We start from the raw sequence: 18,006 nt of genomic DNA, 5'->3' as shown, positions 1-18,006 counted from the left end.
TTAAGGTGCTCATGGAGAAAAGTAAGAAGTTAGAATCAACGATGTGAACTTCAGTCAATATTTAGAGATGATTCTTTTCAAGGTCTGCCCAGAGAACAAGGATTGCTACCCAACAGAGTGATCATAACATGTATACACATCTTTAAAAACAGAGACTGTGTATATGTATATTGTCATAAGCAGATTGCTAATGTGTCCCTTTTTAAGACTTTAAAGGACTTAAAGAAGAGTTTGTCTTACGAGTTATTACTCATAGTAGCCTGGCCAGTCTAGCAAGTGTGTGTGTGTGTGTGTGTGTGTGTGTGTGTGTGTGTGTGTGTGTGTGTGTGTTTAGATGAGCAGACAAGTGATGCAGAGTGCATTCTTCAGAGGAAGTGTCCTCAAACCAAGGGAAATGCACAAGTAGAAACCAGTCCTGCTGTCCAGAACTTACAGCCTAAGAAAGGGTCCTGCTCAGAAGAATTACTGCTGGGAGCCCAGTGGGAATCTCATTTGAATAGAGCTCATCAACCAGGGTAGAAATCTCAGGGTTTCCGGGCAAGGGGCAGATATTAATTTCTCTCAGTAGAGAGTCTCCACAGCAGCTATTTACCTGTGCCCCAAAGCAGCCATCCATAGATAGAGCTGGGTGTGGCAGTGTATCAGTAAAGTTACTTATGGACACTGAACGTGACCCTCATGCCATTCTTTTAGTGTATCTCCAAATATTATACTTTTGACTCTTTTTCAACCATTTAAAGATGTGAAAAGCCACGTTTACCTTACAGGCCTTGCTTAGGCAGGTGGTAGGCAGGGTTTGGCTCATAGCTAGAATAGATTACATGCTGTCAGAGGGGTTGGATTGGTGAGTTAGGATCTCTTTGTACAGATCTTTCAGTGCAAACATTTAGGCAGTGTCCTCAAGTAGCCTGAAACAAAGTTTAAGTATCAAAAATATTTTCTACTAAAACGGGGCAATGGCAACCTTAGGATTATTTCACATTAGTGCTATTAAATGCACCGAGGCTATCCTTTGTGCCATGCAAGCTCACTAACACGTGTTGCTTTCCAATAGCGATAAGACTCCTTCATCACACTCCACAGGGCATTTTATTTTTACCTGACCCTCTTAGTGGTCTATCTGAGCAATAGTGAGAGGCATCAGCCCCATTCCACAGAAGAAACTCAGAGCTGGAGTCATTAATTTAGGGTGAGAGTTCCCACTGGGGGAACCCCATCTAGGTCTTTTACTTCCAAATGCTATTTTTGTTTTCACTCCCCCAAGAAGGAGATGGAGTCCTCAGATGTCATTTACTAGTTACTTGCTGGAAGATGGAGCTTTCCTCCATAGAGAAAGAGGGAAAAAGTAGGTCAAGGATGCCTAAGTAGAAATGGAATGAGACTTGATAGACTTGATAGATAGCCTATGACCATATAGTGGGGGAGGAGGTCCCCCTTGGTCATAGACCTAGGGAAGGGGAATAGGGTGAAAGTGGGAGGGAGGGAGGAACGGGTGGATACAAGTAAGGGGAAAAATTGAGATGTAATATGAATAAACTAATTAAATAATAAAAAAAAAAGTAGAAATGGAGTTTTGTGTGGGTTTGGAAGCTGGGGGTTTGAGAAGCCAGAAGGAACAGATCAGAAGTTATTTTCATTGTTCATGAATGGTCCCAGAGAATCCACAAGTAGATAGCGATGCCCATGCAGTGTCCACACTCTCAGTTAAGTGCCCATTCTGAGGACATCGGGACCATAGTTTGTGGTACTCAGAGGACTGTTTTATGAAAGAAGGCAGCAACTAAACATTGCTTTTACATCAAATATTCTTGTGCTCGTATTTTCTGTCTCTGACTTTCCTAAACCTGCTCTTGTTGACTGTTTCTCTTGACCTTCAAGAGTATAGATAAAGAGAGAGACTTGTATTTGTGTAAGTCAGGAGGAACAAGGGCTCCCCTTGGCCAGTCAACCACTGGGACATAAACAGAAACTTTTTCACGGACTGCAGCTGCCCCATAGCCTTCCTGGGCAGGCCCTGGCCATGCTGTGTTAACCCTTGGTTGATGCTAGATTATCAGAAGATAATTGAGACTTTCATATGTGGTCAGTGAATGAATGCTATTTAACCTAGGTGCCTTTTTCTAGGTATCTGACTCTCAAGGTGGGCGGCTGCGACCATGAGGGGGCTCTGAGGTACTGCTTTAGTAGCTCTTGCTTTAATGTCTCGTCTGATGGCTTAGAAGAACTGGCAATAGTAGGAGCCTTTGAGCTGCAGCTGCTCCTGTGTCCATGACACTAGACAGCAATTCCCCATGTAGCATGACCCTGCCTCATCCTCTCTCCTTTTAGCCCACGTGTCCACATGTTGAACGTTGTGTCTGTCTTGTTCCTGGGTGCAGCGTCAGTTTGCTCTTCCCCTGCAGTGGGGTCCAGTCCAGGAAGTGGTGCTGAAGAAAGTCACCTTCCAAGGTTTGGCTAAGTGGGAAGGTGGGAGCTTTGCCTGGCCACCCTGGGAGCAAGTGAAAGAGAGAAAACAGGATTTGTGAAGGAGAGAAGGACGCAGTGTGTATCTCGCTACTGGTGCTCCCTGCTAAGGGGACGCCAAGGCTGCAGGAGGGCCTTTGCTTTTCCAGGTTGAACTTGAGCACTCTGGTTCCCCTATGGCTCCAACGTCAGCGCCTGGGACTTCGAACAGAAGGCCCAAACTTCATGCTGGAGGACTCCACCTTTCAGATTTTTGGGGGATCCATACACTATTTCCGTGTGCCCAAGGAATACTGGAGGGACCGCCTGCTCAAAATGAAAGCCTGTGGCTTGAATACCCTTACCACGTAAGTGCTGTCTCCTCATCCTACTACCTAACTTGGGTACCAAATGGGACCCCTGGTGTTTGCAGGAAGAAAGCTATTAGAGGAAGTCAGCCTAAGCTACTTGCTAAGATTTGTAAGCTGTACAGAACTGCCTACGGATGAGGTAGGGGAAATGTAACCAAGTAGTGGTGGTGGGAGGAGAGAGAGAGAGAGAGAGAGAGAGAGAGAGAGAGAGAGAGAGAGAGAGAGAGAGAGAGAGAGAAGGAAGAAGAAGAGAAGAGAGAGAAAGGAGGAAGAGGAGGACAGAGAAGAGGAGGAGAAAGAGGAGTGTTGAGCATAGATATGGGAGATGAGTTGTTTTATTCATTTTCTGTCTTGAATAAACCAACTTGCTTTTTCACAGTTCTGAAAGCTAACCACTCATCGTCAAGCTGTCTCCAAGTCTGGTTTCTCCTGGAGCCTCCATGGCTTGTGGAGAGCTGTCATCTCCTCTGTATCTTCCAATGACTTTTCCGGTGTAGTTGTGAACCACTAGTGTCTCTTCCTTTTTGTTGTTGTTATAAAGAAATACTACAACAACTTTTTTTTGAGACAGTTTGACTGCAGCCCAGGGTAGCTTCAGGCTCCCTGTCTTCCCCAAGTAAAGGCTTGAATGTTGGGGTTTCAGGTGTGCACCATGTTGTCTAGATTGACCAGTGACTTTTCACAAGCAGCGTCTACTTCCCAAATTTGTACCCTGGATGAGTATAGTCCTCTTCAAGGGCAGTGGCCTGTCAGCAGTTCAGCACTTATTTTCTGGAAAGATCTTTGGAGGGTTGTGACCATCATCCCTGCATCTAGCCTGATGGCTGCTCCTTGGCAGACACAAGATGAATGTAGGCTATGCAAGTCAATTAAAAAGAAAAGGAGTCAGGAGCTGGGCGTGGTGGCACAAGGCTTTAGTCTCAGTCCTCAGGAGACAGAGGCAAGTGGATCTCTGTGAGTTTGAGGCCTGCCTGGTCTACAAAGTAAGTTCAGGATAGCCAAGGCTACACAGGAAAACCTTGTCTCAAAAAACAAAACAAAACAAAAATAAAAATAGGTCCAGGGGTTGGAGAAGGTGGCTCATCAGTTAAGAGTGACCCCAAGTTTGGTTCTCAGCATTCATGTCACCCTCACAACCTGCTTGTAACTCCAGCTCCAGAGGCACCTTTGATCTCCATGGGAGCCTGTGCTCACATGCACACCCCCTCCCAACTCGTGACACATGTGCACATAATGAACATTGGTAAAAATAAATAAAAACCAGGCTTGGTTAAGAATAATCTTCATCTTTGACTTTGTTTTCAAAATTGCTATTGCATATTTGCTGCTATCTCCATGAAATAAAAAGGGCTAACAGGTTGAAATGCTCCATTAGAGGCAAAAAAGAGTGGACGACCCTGCGTGGTCTTTGAACTGGCTTTGCGGACAGTTATTAAAAAGACAACCACAGCACTGTTACAACTTCTTAGAGGGCTCCTAAAGGCCTTAAGAACACTGCAATGTGTGCTTAGCTGGGGTTGCAGAGCCTGACCTTTTTCTCCACGTGTCTCATACTTCATCTGAGTCTAGTTGACTTTCTGTCATCCTAAGGAGATGTGCTAATCTTCCTAGGGCTTGCCTCGAATTCTCTATGGTCCCCACATCTGGTCCTGAAGTCTGAAGTTATTGAAAACTGTTTCTTTAGACATCATAATGGATGTGAGAAGTAAAAATGCTCATGCGGATGAACAAGCTTATCTGTAATTATCTTTCTCTTACAGCTATGTGCCATGGAACCTCCATGAGCCAGAAAGAGGCAAATTCGACTTCTCTGGGAATCTGGATCTGGAGTATGTGGTTTTGGTGTTTCTTTACCGGGTCTGGGAGTGGAAGTTACTCTGGGGTTGATGAAGAGCGCTCAGGATGTCATGCCTTGACTCTGCTTTGAGAAACTGAGGCCTGGGTCTGGAGCCTTGTTAGATGGCTGGAAAGTCTCTGAACTGAGGGCCTGGATGCTCCCCAACTGTAACTTACTACTCAGGGAGCTCAACCGACAGTCTCCAATCCCCCCACCTTTCACTATCATCCAGAGGGCCAAGATCCTAGATCACACCAGATTCTGTGTTGGGGTTCATATACCTGGGATGGAATTGGGGGCTGCCTCTGGGTTAACAAGTCTATTGTTGGGTATAAAGTCCCTGGAGCCTGTCTGACAATTCTCAGTGGGCCTGTGTAGATGGTCCTGATGCAAGGAGTCAGTATATACCCAGCTCCCAGGCTTTTGGTCCCCTATATTGTGCAGGAGTCCCCTTCTGAGTTGAGCTTGGGCCAAACCCCGCTTACCCACCCCAGGGTTGAGAGAAGAAGGAGCAGGGAAGAGCAGGAAAGCTTTGGTACCCGAGGCGCCTGTGGCTCTGCCCATACCCAGCCTTTGTTCTGCATCCTCGGTGCTGACTTTCTTCCCCTCCCTAGGGCCTTTCTCCAGCTGGCTGCGAAGATCGGGTTGTGGGTGATTCTGCGACCAGGGCCCTACATCTGTAGTGAGATTGACCTCGGTGGCCTGCCCAGGTGAGAAAGGGCAGTGAGGATCTCCAGCGTGGCTAGAGGCATCTGGATGCCAGTTCATGAGGCTTACAGATGTTTAGTTTTGTTTCTAAGACAGTTTTCATTCTGTGCGGACTTTCCTTTTTGGAACAGGTGCCACTGACATGGGGCCGTTTGGCATGATGCTGCTGCCTGTGGTCATTGTCCTTGTCGGGTACCCTTGGGTCCTCTGTGTCAGGTGGCAGCAGTACGAGGGTTATCTGTCTGGAGGCGTTTTGTTCTTCTGGCCACACTGGAGAGGCACCCAGGCAGGTTGCTTATCTGGCCTGGCCGTTACTGCAGATGAGATAAATCAAACCCGCCCTGGCCCTGTCTGTTTCTTAAAGATTCTGCTGGCAGTTTATTAAAACCCCAAGTGTTGCTGTAGAGTAAAGGAGTTGGTGTTGCAGTTCTGTCCTCAATTCCCCTGGGTCTGTCCTTCCTAAGTGCAGTTTCCGCTAAGGTGGGTGTGCTGAGCGTTACCATCTGGGAATGATGTCTGGATGGGCATCGCCACATCTGTTCCTCCTCTTCAGCAAGATTGCCTTCATTTTCCAGCCCCCACCCCCACCCCCAATTTTTTTCCATCTTTACAGCTGTTATCATCTCTGTCCTCACAGCATCAATCACAGGTGGCTAGCCACAGACTCTGCCCATCTGTGCTTTCCCCAGAAACTGTTAAGAAGGCTGAGCCTCTTGGTTCTGGAAGAGGCATGGGGAGCTCTCTCCTCACAGCCCAAGTACTATGCCCAGGCCTTGTATGCTGTTTCCAGCATGGTCTGCCCTTCTGTGAGGGGCACAGCTTATCTCCTGTCTAGCAGCCAGTATGATCTGACACAGTGTCTCAGGCAGAGCTGTGAGCAGAGGCAAGCTGCTTGCCCCTCTGCAGATTAGACACCTGTGCCACTGTCAGCAGTTTTCTTGGGCTCAGCTGGAGCTGGGCAGGGGAGGACAACAGGATTTAACAGTCTTAAATTAGAAACATTGGGGACTCTCACTCTCAGATTGGCCCTGCCCTGGCTTGGAGGAAGGCACCTGCTATTCATGGGGGGGAAGGAGGGGGGTACCTCGGAGGGTAGAGTATCAGTGCAGTGAGAAACTAGGCAGGGGAGACATACTTTTGAGCCTTTCATTATCATCTGACATTCCCTGATATGTTTCTGTCCCTTTTCAGAGTTTCTGAGTTAGGGGAAGGGAGAGCTCAGAGCCTCTTGTTAGAAAATATTTTTCTTAGGATTTCATTTGAATGTGAATCCCTTTCCTTTAGCTTTGGCCCTGGCCACTGGTGTCGAGTTTCCTCTGTTGGAATCTGTGACCACAGCAGATGAAGCGAAGGAAGACTTTGTCTTGCCCTCTGGCCGCTGCCATAGTGGCAGACTGAAGGGCCCAGGCTCATGAGTCTCTCTGTTACCATCTCACAGCTCTGTCAGGGTCATTCTCTGTGGCATCCTGGAAGGTGAACTCTGGGCTTCTCAAGTCCCAATGATTTGTAATCCTTTTGACATTGCATTTCCCCCTGCCTCGGGGTAGGGTCTTACCGCACAGGCCAGCTGACTGACTGTTCAGCTCAGTATGATTTTCAGATGTGATTTCCCCCACTTCAGCTGAGTGCTGGCATCCCAGGAGTGCTCCACCGTGCCCGTTTTGGTCCGTTAGTGTAGGACTTCCTCTTTTCATTCCAGCGGACAGCTGAGAGCGCCTGTAGCTGTGAAATTGAACCTAAACTTCCTAAGGCATTCAGTGTGGAGGCTGGCACTGCGGTGTGCCTGCCTCTGGACTGTGTGCATGCATAGCTTCCTGACTTCCTAGCTAATTGGAGGTGGTGGGGTGGTGATCAGCCCTGGCCTGGCCTGCTCTCCAGACTCATCCTTGAGCTGCGTGAAGCTCTTGCTTCTGCGTGCTCAGCAGCCTGCCCAGGGCAAACCCATAGGCTCTGACACTAACCCTCCTTTTCCTCACGTCTGTCTCGAAGCTGGCTCCTCCAAGACCCTGACATGAAGCTGAGAACAACTTACCGTGGCTTTACTAAAGCAGTGGACCGTTACTTTGACCACCTGATGTCCAGGGTGGTGCCACTTCAGGTAAAAGAAAAAAGGCTTAAAAAAAAAAAAAAAATCTCCGCCTGTCTTCTAAATAGTAGTTGATCCCTGGTAAGCTCAGGCTGAGGCGCCTGCAGTTCTTCCCCACACGACGGTGACGTTGTTTACCACCGTGAAACCTGGGTTAGAACACAAGTGGCTACAATGCTTGTGTTTTCAAATAGTGTGCCTATTAGTGTGGTCTCAGCCAGTGCTGAAACGGAAAGTGGGCACATTAGGCTGTGCAGCCAGAGCTAAAACTGGGCTTGGGTAGATAGGGCGTCTTGGGAATTGAAGCAGGCATCTGCCAGAGTCTCAGCAACACAGTGACTCAGGCTACAGAGCACAACATGCAAGGTAGGGCCAGCATAGGACTGAAGAGTTTTGTGTAAAAATAAAGCTCTAGTGGATGCCTTTTTAAAGTACTGCCACTGAAAGGTGCTGTATAATTCACAGTGACTGTTCACTGTTCAAAACAATATATTGAGATGATACTTAGGGAGGAAGGATCTCAATATTTAATATACCAATCACAAGCAGTAACAAACAGGAATGGGATTAATTAGCCCCATTGCTACGTAAAACCACAAGGAATGATGTTGAGAAATTAGTATAGCTATAAAAACTAGTGCACTGACAAAAAAAATCATTCTTGGTTAACAGTTTGGAACATTCATAGCAACATTAGTTAAAATAAAGAGCCAGATGAAACAGTTTATCAAAGTTGGCCTGAAAACCAGATAAGCAAGGAAAAACATTTATATAAATCTATCTCAATATCACTTGTGCCACGTTTATATTTACAGACTATTGCCTATTTATAGAAAAATCTTCATTGTAAACCAGAGGTAACCGAGTGTTCCACCTTTTTATTTACTGAACCAGTTATTACTAGATATGAAATAAGCAGGAAGTGTGGAAGTTTTTTTTGAAGTTCTTAATAAGCAGGAAGTGTGGAAGTTCTTAATAAGCAGGAAGTGTGGAAGTTCTTAATAAGCAGGAAGTGTGGAAGTTCTTAATAAGCAGGAAGTGTGGAAGTTCTTAGCGTAGGTTTCTCCAGGGAAGATGGATTCCTCAGATGCTCTAGTACATAGTATGCAGGGGGCAGCAGTGACGATTGTGCCGGGAACACATTCTGAGGCGTGTGACTAGTGTCACCGAGTTTGTCCATGGGCACAGCACGATTGTTTCCCTTGCTTTTTTATTGTAACAAAATTTACGATTTGTATGTGGAATTTCCCATTTCCTATCTTCATAATGTGATTTGTCATGGGTAATTGAAACCTGCAACACAAGCCACTGCTGTATAATGGCTTAAAAATGAAGCCAAGGGGGAAACTATCCTATGAGGGAAACATCAGCTAAGGGGAACTGCAGCTTAGAACATCAGGAAAGCTGGAAAAGCCAATCAATCAACACCCCCACCCCATCCTGTTGTCTTTTCTGATGTCTCTCTTCCACCAAGATGGGTCCCTATACTAGGTGAGCACTTTGTCTCTAAAGTACCTCTCTGGCCCGTGGTATTTTTCATAGAGACACTAATCCATTCATGAACGCGCTGTCCTCATGATCCAATCACTTTTCAGAGTCAGTCTCTGTCTCTCTGTCTCTCTGTCTCTCTCTCTTTCACCCTGTTTTTTGAGACAGGGTCTCTCTGTGTCACAGAGCCCTGGCTGTCTTGGACTATCTTTGTAGACCAGGCTGGGCTCAAACTCACAGAGATCCACTTGCCTCTGCCTCCTGGGTACTAGGGTTCAAGGTGTGCACCAGCACACCTGCTGGTTCTGAATCACTGGAAGTGGGAAGTGATCCAGAGCATCTACAGAAGTGCCACCCAAAACTTCAGGGACACCTGACATTTCCTAGGAGGGAAATGCGGGCCGTGGGAGAAAGCAGGCATAGAGCAAGAACAGGAATCCTATCAGCTACCAAAAATGAGAACAAGGAGGGATACAAGGAAGGCGTCTTAACATAATTTACAGCAAGCTCACGGCCAACATTATCCTAAGTAGAGAACAACTCAATGCATTTCTACTAAAATCAGGGAAAAGACAAGGATGCATAGTTGAACATACCACCTCAGCGTAGTATTTGAAGTCTTAGCTAAAGCAACAAGAAAGACAGTTGAAGGAGATCAAGGGGATACAAATAGGAAAGGAAGAAGTCAAAGTATCCATATTTGCAGACACTATGATTGTATATGTAAAAGACACTAAGAACTGCGCCAGGAAACTTCTACAGCTGAAAAACACTTTCAGCAAAGTAGCTAGATTACAAGGTTAAGACAAAAATCAGCAACTTTCCTATATACAAATGGCAAACACCCTGACAAAGAAATCAGGGAAAGAGTACCTTTCACAATAGCCTTAAGACTTGTGCAACAAAAACTTTAAAGACACTGGAGAAAATATCAGAAGATGGTTCTTATGGATTGGTAGGATTAACATAGTAAAAATGGCCATCTTACCAAAAGCGCTTTACAGATTTAGGATAATCTCCTCAAAATTCCAACACAATGCTTTACTGAAAAATAAAATCTTAAACTTCATATAGAAACACACACACACACACACACACACACACACACACACACACACACACACACACACACACACCCCAGAGCTAAAACATCCTGAATAATAAAAGAAATGTTGGAGGTATCACCATGCCAGGTTTCAAGTTGTATTATAGAGCTATCCTAATAAAAAAACAGCATTAAATTGCCATAAAATAGACATATTGATCAATGGAATAGAATTGAAGACTCATACATAACTCTACACACCTATGGACACCTGCTTTTTGGCAAAGAAGCAAAAAAAAAAAAAAACATGCTTGGAAAAAGACAGCATCTTTAACAGTGGTGCTGGTCAAATTGGATGGCTGCAGATAGAAGAATGAAAATAGACTCATATCGATCACTCTACACAAAACTCAGCTCCGAATGGACCAGAGACCTCAGTGTAAAACCTGATGCCCTGAATCTGATAGAAGACAATGTAGAGCATTCACTTGAACTCATTGGCACAGGAAAGGACTTTCTTAGTGGGACCCCTATGCTATGGGGTCCCACAAGACCAGCAATTATTAAATGGGACCTCATGAAGCCAAACAGGTTCTGTATGGCAAAGGACACCATTATTTGACCACAATGGCAGCCTACCAAATGGGGAAAATGTCCGTATAAATTATACATCTGATAGAGGTGGCCAATGACCACACACACAAGAAGACTGATGCACATAGGACCTCCGAAACTTCTAAAGCTGATAAATACAAGCTCATGCCAGACAAAATCCCAGAATGAGGAGGGGAAGTGGGCACAGAATTCACCTCTAACCAAGAAGCTCTTTGCAATTGCTTGGAGAGGGAAAATCAGTTTTCTCCAATTGAGTGATACTGGGTATATCAACCACACTCCAGGTCAGGCACCATCCTTAGGAATAGTTGGACAACATAAAGTGGACTGTATATTTTTTCTTTTCTGTTTGTTTGTCTTGCTTTGGTATTTTTTTCTTTTTTCTTTTTTTTTTTGTGGAGTGATAAAAAGAACATGGAATTGGGAGGGTAGGGAGGTAGGAAAGAGCTATGGGGAGTTGGGAGAGGGGAGAGAATATGATCAAAATATATTGAATGAAGAACACTTTAAAAGTCAATAAATATTAAAAAGTAATTTCAGTAGACAATGCCATCGTGCCAGTATCCCATCGCTTTGATCACTACTTTTGTAGTAAGTTGTGAAGTCAGAAGTGTGAGGTCTCTATTTATTACCTTTGTGCATTGTCTGGCTCTTAGGTCCGTTTGGAGTTCAGATGAATTTTAGAATATCTGTTTTTATTTCAGCAACAACTCTGGGTTGTGATAGGGACTGCATGGCATCTGTAAATCACTGGACAGCACTGACTTAACAGCGGTAGCTCTTCCAACCCACGGACGCAGAGTCTCTTTCTTTATTGGTATCTTCTTTACTTTCTTTAAGTATCAATTTGCAGTTTTTCACTTCCTTAGTTATATTTATTCTTATTTTATTCTCTTTGATGCCATTTGGAATTGCTCATTGGTTGTATATAGGAATAGAACTGACTTTATTTTTGATTGTTGATTTTGCACCACATAAGCTCTCTGAGTCGGCTCATAAACTGTAGCTGACTGTTGTGTGTCTATGCAGTTGTTGATGATTTTCTGCATTAAGTTCATGTGTGTACAAGAAGCAATGATTTAATGTTTAACATCTGTGCGAGCTTTCGTTCTCTTGACTAATGTTTAGCTAGGGCTGGAGCTGTGTTGAGCAGGATCAGTGAGTGAGTCTTTGTCTTGGGCTGAGGAAAAGGTTCCAGCCTTTCACCGCTGAGTGTGGTGTTGCCATGGGCTTCTCATATGTAGCTTGATTATGCCGAGGTGGTTTTCTTATGTTCTTAGTTTGTTCAATGTTTTTATTCTTCAAGTCTATTGAATTATGTCAAGTGCTTTTTCTGTATAAAATGGAAATTGTGTGAATTTTTCCTTAATTTTCAGAATATAGCTTACATTGTTTTTTGTATATAGACTCACCCTCACACCCCAGACTTTAATCCAATTAAATCTTGGTGTGTAATCCCTTAGAATCAAAATTAGTTTGCAGCGTGTTTGCTTGTTTGTTTTTGGACAGTGTCTCACTTTGTAGCCCTGGCTTACCTTGCACGTACTGTGTAGACCAGGTGGGCCTTAAACTCACAGAATCTGCTTATTGGCCCTTTGGGTGCTGCTGGCTAGGCTTTTCTTTGGTTGTTTATAGTGTTCTCTGGCGCAGTAGTGCTGGCCCACAGGATAACATAGGAAGTATTTCTGAACTTCAGTTGGTGCTAATTCTTCTTTCAGTTAATAGAGACACTAAGTATAATCTTAATGCTAGGGAAACAGAAAAAGGAAGATTGAGAGTTCGAGACCACCCTGAGCTACAGAGTAAGTTGAAGGTCAGTTTGGACTATAGCTAGGTCCTGGACAGCCTGTGTTATACAGCCAGAATTTGTTAAAAAAAAAAAAAAAACAAAAAACTAAAAGAAAAGCAAAAATAAAGTTCATCAGTGAAGCCCATGGTTCTGGACTTTTCTTGATTGGGAGGTTCTTGATTACTGATCCAAACTCCTTGCCAGTACAGCTGTGTTTGCATCTTCCTTTCCCATATTTCTATAGAAGTATAGATTTACTATAGTTCTAGGAATTCATGGATTTCATCTAGGTTACTTAATTTGTGTAGTGTTCTTTAAATTTCTCTTTAAAAATACAATACTTGTATTTCATATGTATGCTGTTTAATTTTGATGCTATGCAGTTGTATTCCCTATTTCAACTTCTTCTGTACCTTGCGTGTGGCCATACCCCATGCCCTATCCCGCTCTCAATTGCTTCTCCTCCCCTCTCTTTTTTATTTAAGTAATTTATTCAGATTACAGCTCAATTGTTATCCTCTCACTTGTATCTTCCCATTCTCCCTCCCTCCCTCTTTCAGCCTATTCCCCTCTCCTAGGTCTGTGACAGAAGGGGACCTCCCCCCCCCCCCCCACTATAAGAGCACAGCCTGTCAGGGCTCTTCCTGGTAGCCTGCTTACTCTTCCTGTGAGTGTCACCTGGTCTCCCCACCAAGGGGAAGTGGTCAAATAGGGGCCACCAGAGTTCATGTCTGAGTCAGTCCCTGCTCTCCACACAGTTGTGGAGACTGTGCTGTCCATTGGCTAGACCTGGAGAGGCGTTCTGGGTTTACTGAATGCGTTGTCCTTGTTTGCTATAGCAGTTTGAGCTGACCCGCCAGGGTCCCAATCCTCCAGCCTTAATGGTCTTCTTGTAGGTTTCTAGGACCTTCTGGATCCTTCTATTTCCCCATTCTCCCTTATCTCTCTCACGTGGAGTCCCACTAGGAAGTCCCAGTATCTATCCCAATCTCTGGCTAAGTGAAGACTTTCAGGGGGCAGCTCAGTTGCACTAGTGTCTAATTATAAGTGAGTATATACCATATGCATCTTTCTGGGTCTGGGTGAACTCAGTCAGGATGATCATTTCTAGTTCCATCCATTTGCCTGCAAATTTCGGGATTTCCTTGTTTTTATTGGCTGAGTAGTATTCCATAGTGTAAATGTACCACAGTTCCTTTATCCATTCTTCAACTGAGGGACACTTAGGCTGTTTCTTGGTTCTGGATATTACAAACAAGGCTGCTATGAACATGGCTGCTATGAACATGGTTGAGCAAATGTCCTTGTTGTGTGGTGGAGCATCTTTTGGGTATATTCCAAGGAGTGGAATAGCTGGGTCTTGAGGAAGCCCTATTCCCAGTTTTCTGAGACAGTACCAGATTTATTTCAAAAGTGGTTGTACAAGTTTGCACTCCCCCTAGCAATGAAGAAGTGTTCCCCTTTCTCCACATCTTCGCCAGCATAAGCTATCACTTGAGTTTGTGATCTTATCCATTCTGACGGGTATAAGATGGACTAACACAATTCAATTAATACTGCCTGTATATGTATGGGCTTGGGGCCATCCAGTAGTGCGTGGGCAGCCAGCTGGGATGGGGCATGCTGTACACCTGAAGAGAGCCGACTCTTCCTTCTCCATTAGATAGCAACTTCCCCAACCTCTGGCTCTCACTATCTTCCTGCTTTCTGTTTTGGGATTTCTCTGAGCCATGGGGGGATGATGACAATTCTCACTTATAGCTGAGAATCTGTAACTTCCTGTGTGTTGACCACTGCTGCCCATTGCAAAAATATGCTTCTTTGTTGAGGGCTGAGAACTGTGGTTGTAAAGATAAGAATGCAGGAGGCGTCAAACTCCTCTTTTATAACTGCTATAAAACTAGTAGTCACGTACCGTTTAGTTTCTGATTTTAGTTGAGTCTTCCATTTTTCTTGGCTTAGCTAAAGTTTTTTTTCTCTCAGTTTGTAGTTTAGTTGTTTTAAAAATCAGGTCTTTGGTCTGTAATTTATCTTTCTTTTTCTCATCTCTTAAGAAATGTATGGCTTACCTTCTGTTATTTTATTCCATCTGAAACCTTTGTTTCTCCTTTTCTTTTCTTTTCTTTTTTTTTTTTAGTGACTTGATTAAATTTGCTTTTAGGCAATTCCATGTGTGTATGTGGTATGTTGTCTTTGCTCTCCTTCCTCGCTGTCTCTTGTCTCACACCCACACCTCCTCCCGGCCCCCTTCCTACACTTAGGCCTTTTCACTTTGTCTTGTTTTGTTATACACTGATTTTAACCAGGATTGTCTGTGTAACCCTGTGTTTGGGACTGTGCATAGGAACCTGGCGATCAACTGAAAACAATGATTGTCTCTCTCTAGAATCTGTCAGTTGCTTATAGTTAGGCAGGGAGGGGTGGCCCCTGAGATCCCTTCTTTACCAATGATTGCCTGTGATGGCACGTCTTGGGCATCTCCAGTGTAGGCCGCTGTAACTGTTATAGGATTAGCTTTGCAATGGTTGTCCCATGCCCTAAAGATAGCATTTCAAAGTCTTTCTCCCTGTCTCCCTGTCTTCTGGCTCTTCTAAGCTTTCTGCCCTCTCCTCTATGATGTGTGCCTCACCCCCCAACCCCCCCACCCCTACCCCTACCCTTAGAGGAAGTGCTGTAATGTCCCATTGAGGGCTGAGCACTCACTTACCCTAAGCACCTTGGGCAGCCAGGAGCCTCTGTCTTCACTTTTGTCATGCCCCATGCTGGAAGTATACAATGGAATGTTCCCTAATTTCTTAAGACATGAAATTAGATGGTTAATTTGAGATGTTTCATCTTTTAAATGTGCACAGCTGTAAATTTCCTGTATTTAATCAGTTTTTTTGCTTTGAGCTTTCATTTTCATTTATCTGAAGTGTTTTGCTATTATCCATGGTGATTTCTTCATTATCCATTGGTTTTTAAGAGTTTATTGTTAAATTATTATATAGTTGTGAACTTTCCAGTTTTCTTTGACTGTTAATTTCTATTTCATTCTATTGTAATTAGAATAAATGCTTTGTTTGACTTCAGTATTTTAAAATTAATTAAAACTTGCTTTGTGGTCTAACATATGGTCTGTTCTGGAAAATGGTCTATCTTGCCCAAGAGAAAAGTATGTGCTGAGCTATTTCAGGGTACAGAGTTGGTTGGTTGTTTATATTACGTTTGCCTTTTCTGGGGAACACTACTTTATTATGTAGCCTCAGGTTACTGTCTAACAGCCTTCATTTCAGCTTGAGGAACTAACTGCACACTAAGTGCGATGGAATCAACTCCTTCCTCTTTCCTGTCTTCATTTATTTTCGGAAAATTCTTTCTTTTTTTTAGATAGAGAGTTCCCAGTTAACAACTTTTTTCTTTCAGTGTATTGAATGTGCACTGTCTTTTGACCTGGAGATTTTTGCTGGATTCTACCTCATAGTTTCACTGACAGCTTTTTGTAAAATGATAGGTCACCTCTCACCTCCCCCCCCCTCTCGTTTTCAACCATTTGCTTTGGTGAAACGCTACTATGTGGCTCTCTGGAATAGTCTAGTAGGAAGTTTTGAAGTTTTGCAACATATATATGTATGTATGTGTATGTATATATATACATATATGTACACACACACACACACACACACACACACACACACACACACACACACACACACCTCCATGGCTTTCCCCAAATTTGAGGGATTTTTCAACCATTCTTTCTTTTTACACCTCTCCCTTTCCTTTTCATTTCTCTTCTCCCCCTGCCCCTCCCTCCTTCTTCTCCCTCCCTCCCTCCCTTGTTTCTTTGCCTTCCCTCTTCTGGCCTTCCCTTTCTCCTTCCTTCCTTCAATTTTTTTTTTTTTTTTGGCTTTTGCCGTTTGACGAGGTTTTGCTGTGTATGCAGTCCAAACTAACCTCAATTCACTATTTATGCAGGCTGGTCTTGAACTCATAGGTCTCCACCTCAGCCTCCCAAAGTGCTGGGATTACAGGTACCTGCCACCACGACTAGTCAGCCATTATTTCTTCAAATACTCTTTCTATATATTTCCTTTTTTAATTTAAATGTTCGTTTTTGAGAATTTTATACATAATTATTATAATTATATGATTTCTATCCCCTCCCCCTCCAACTCCTTCCATGTTTCTCCTACCGGAATTATTGACCATATATATATATATATGCATATATATACATACATATACACACATACATGCATATATACATACACATACACACATATATACACATATAAACACACATGTGCATATATACATATATACGTACACACATATACATATATAAACACACATGTGCATATATATACATATATACATACACACATATATACACATATAAACACACACACACACACATACACTCTCCTCCTCTCAATAGCCATTAATTGCTTGTAGCTCTTCATCTACAGATCGGGCATCTCCTCCTCCCTTCCCTCCTCCTTTCCTCTGCCTCCTCCTCCATTTCAAAGAATAAACACATTGGTCTGATTAATTGTGTCATCTAAGTTCATTAGACCCTATTCACATTTTTCATTCATTTTTCTTTTTTTTTTCCCTTAAGGTAGATAACTTCAAATGATCATTTTCAACTTTTGCTGTCCACTTTGTCTAGTAAATCTGCAGGTGTGTGTGTGTGTGTGTGTGTGTGTGTGCGCGTGCGCGCGGGCACGTGTGCGTGTGCATGCTTGCTCTTTTTAGATTTCTCTGAAGATGTTTTTATTTATCTATCTTTTACAGTTTCATATATGAAATATATGCTGCGCATACATGTATATATGTGCTCTTTGACCAGAGCCCTCCTAAAACTCTCTCATCCTCCTCCCCTTTCCATCAAATCAAACCCCACCCTTTCCCCTCCATTTTGGTTTATAGTCCTAAGGGCCCAACCCAGGGCCTGGCACATGCTAGGAAAGCTAGCATCTTCCACTGGATTATGTTCCCAACTCCCATGTTTCCTTATTTGCATGCCTCATGGCTTTTGGTTGAGCAATAGGCATTTAAAAACAGTCATCTTTCCCTGTTTCTGCAGATGGCCAGGGAAGACCTTCACTAATTGATAGGGGTTTGAAGTTGGGAAATGTGCCCAGGAGAAAGATATATAATCCCTTATACTTTCTGGAAATATGTCCTGTCCATGCCTCCCATCTTACCCCCAAACCCCGATTTCCTTTACAAGTCACCATGACCAAAGTGTCTTATTCCAGTTTCTTCTTAGATGCTTGTCATATTCTTTGGCCCATAATTCTATTGCCCCAGTCAATCACACATTTGTAGTCTTCTCCAGGGTTGGCATTGTGCTGTATCTATCACTGCCTTCTCCAGCTTCTAGCCTGGGTCCGAACTGGGCTGATACTTCCTGTCTGAGTCCCATGCCATCTAGGATAGAAGCCATTCTACTAAGCAGTGTACAGACAGACCAGACATTGTAAATGAATTTCATTTTATCCTTCCATGCTGGGAGTGGCACACCATAGAAGGGCTGAGGCCAAGGTTGAGTACAGACATGACAGGTTTTCTCGCTATCACATGCAGTGGTTTCTTGATTGGTTGTTAGGTCCTAGGCTGCTTTCCAGAACTGCTCTA

The 18,006-nt window shown here is 43.7% G+C and overlaps 1 protein-coding gene across 1 annotated transcript in view; it reads left to right on the top strand.

The window, feature by feature from the left end:
• The first annotated feature begins 2,311 nt into the window (after positions 1–2,311).
• The window catches only part of Glb1l2 (galactosidase beta 1 like 2), a 33,180-nt gene continuing 17,485 nt past the window's right edge, over positions 2,312–18,006 (top strand). Inside the window, exons 1-5 of the mRNA XM_051156098.1 lie at positions 2,312–2,448; positions 2,613–2,810; positions 4,574–4,642; positions 5,265–5,360; positions 7,348–7,456. Coding sequence (XP_051012055.1) covers positions 2,342–2,448; positions 2,613–2,810; positions 4,574–4,642; positions 5,265–5,360; positions 7,348–7,456 — 579 coding nt within the window. The 5' untranslated portion in view covers positions 2,312–2,341. The remainder of the gene's footprint in view (positions 2,449–2,612; positions 2,811–4,573; positions 4,643–5,264; positions 5,361–7,347; positions 7,457–18,006) is intronic.

The sequence above is a fragment of the Acomys russatus genome, chromosome 14 (assembly GCF_903995435.1).
Source record: "Acomys russatus chromosome 14, mAcoRus1.1, whole genome shotgun sequence".
NCBI classification, from domain to species: domain Eukaryota; kingdom Metazoa; phylum Chordata; class Mammalia; order Rodentia; family Muridae; genus Acomys; species Acomys russatus.
The sequence above is the reverse complement of the archived record's forward strand: the minus strand, read 5'-3'. Positions and strand labels throughout refer to the sequence as shown.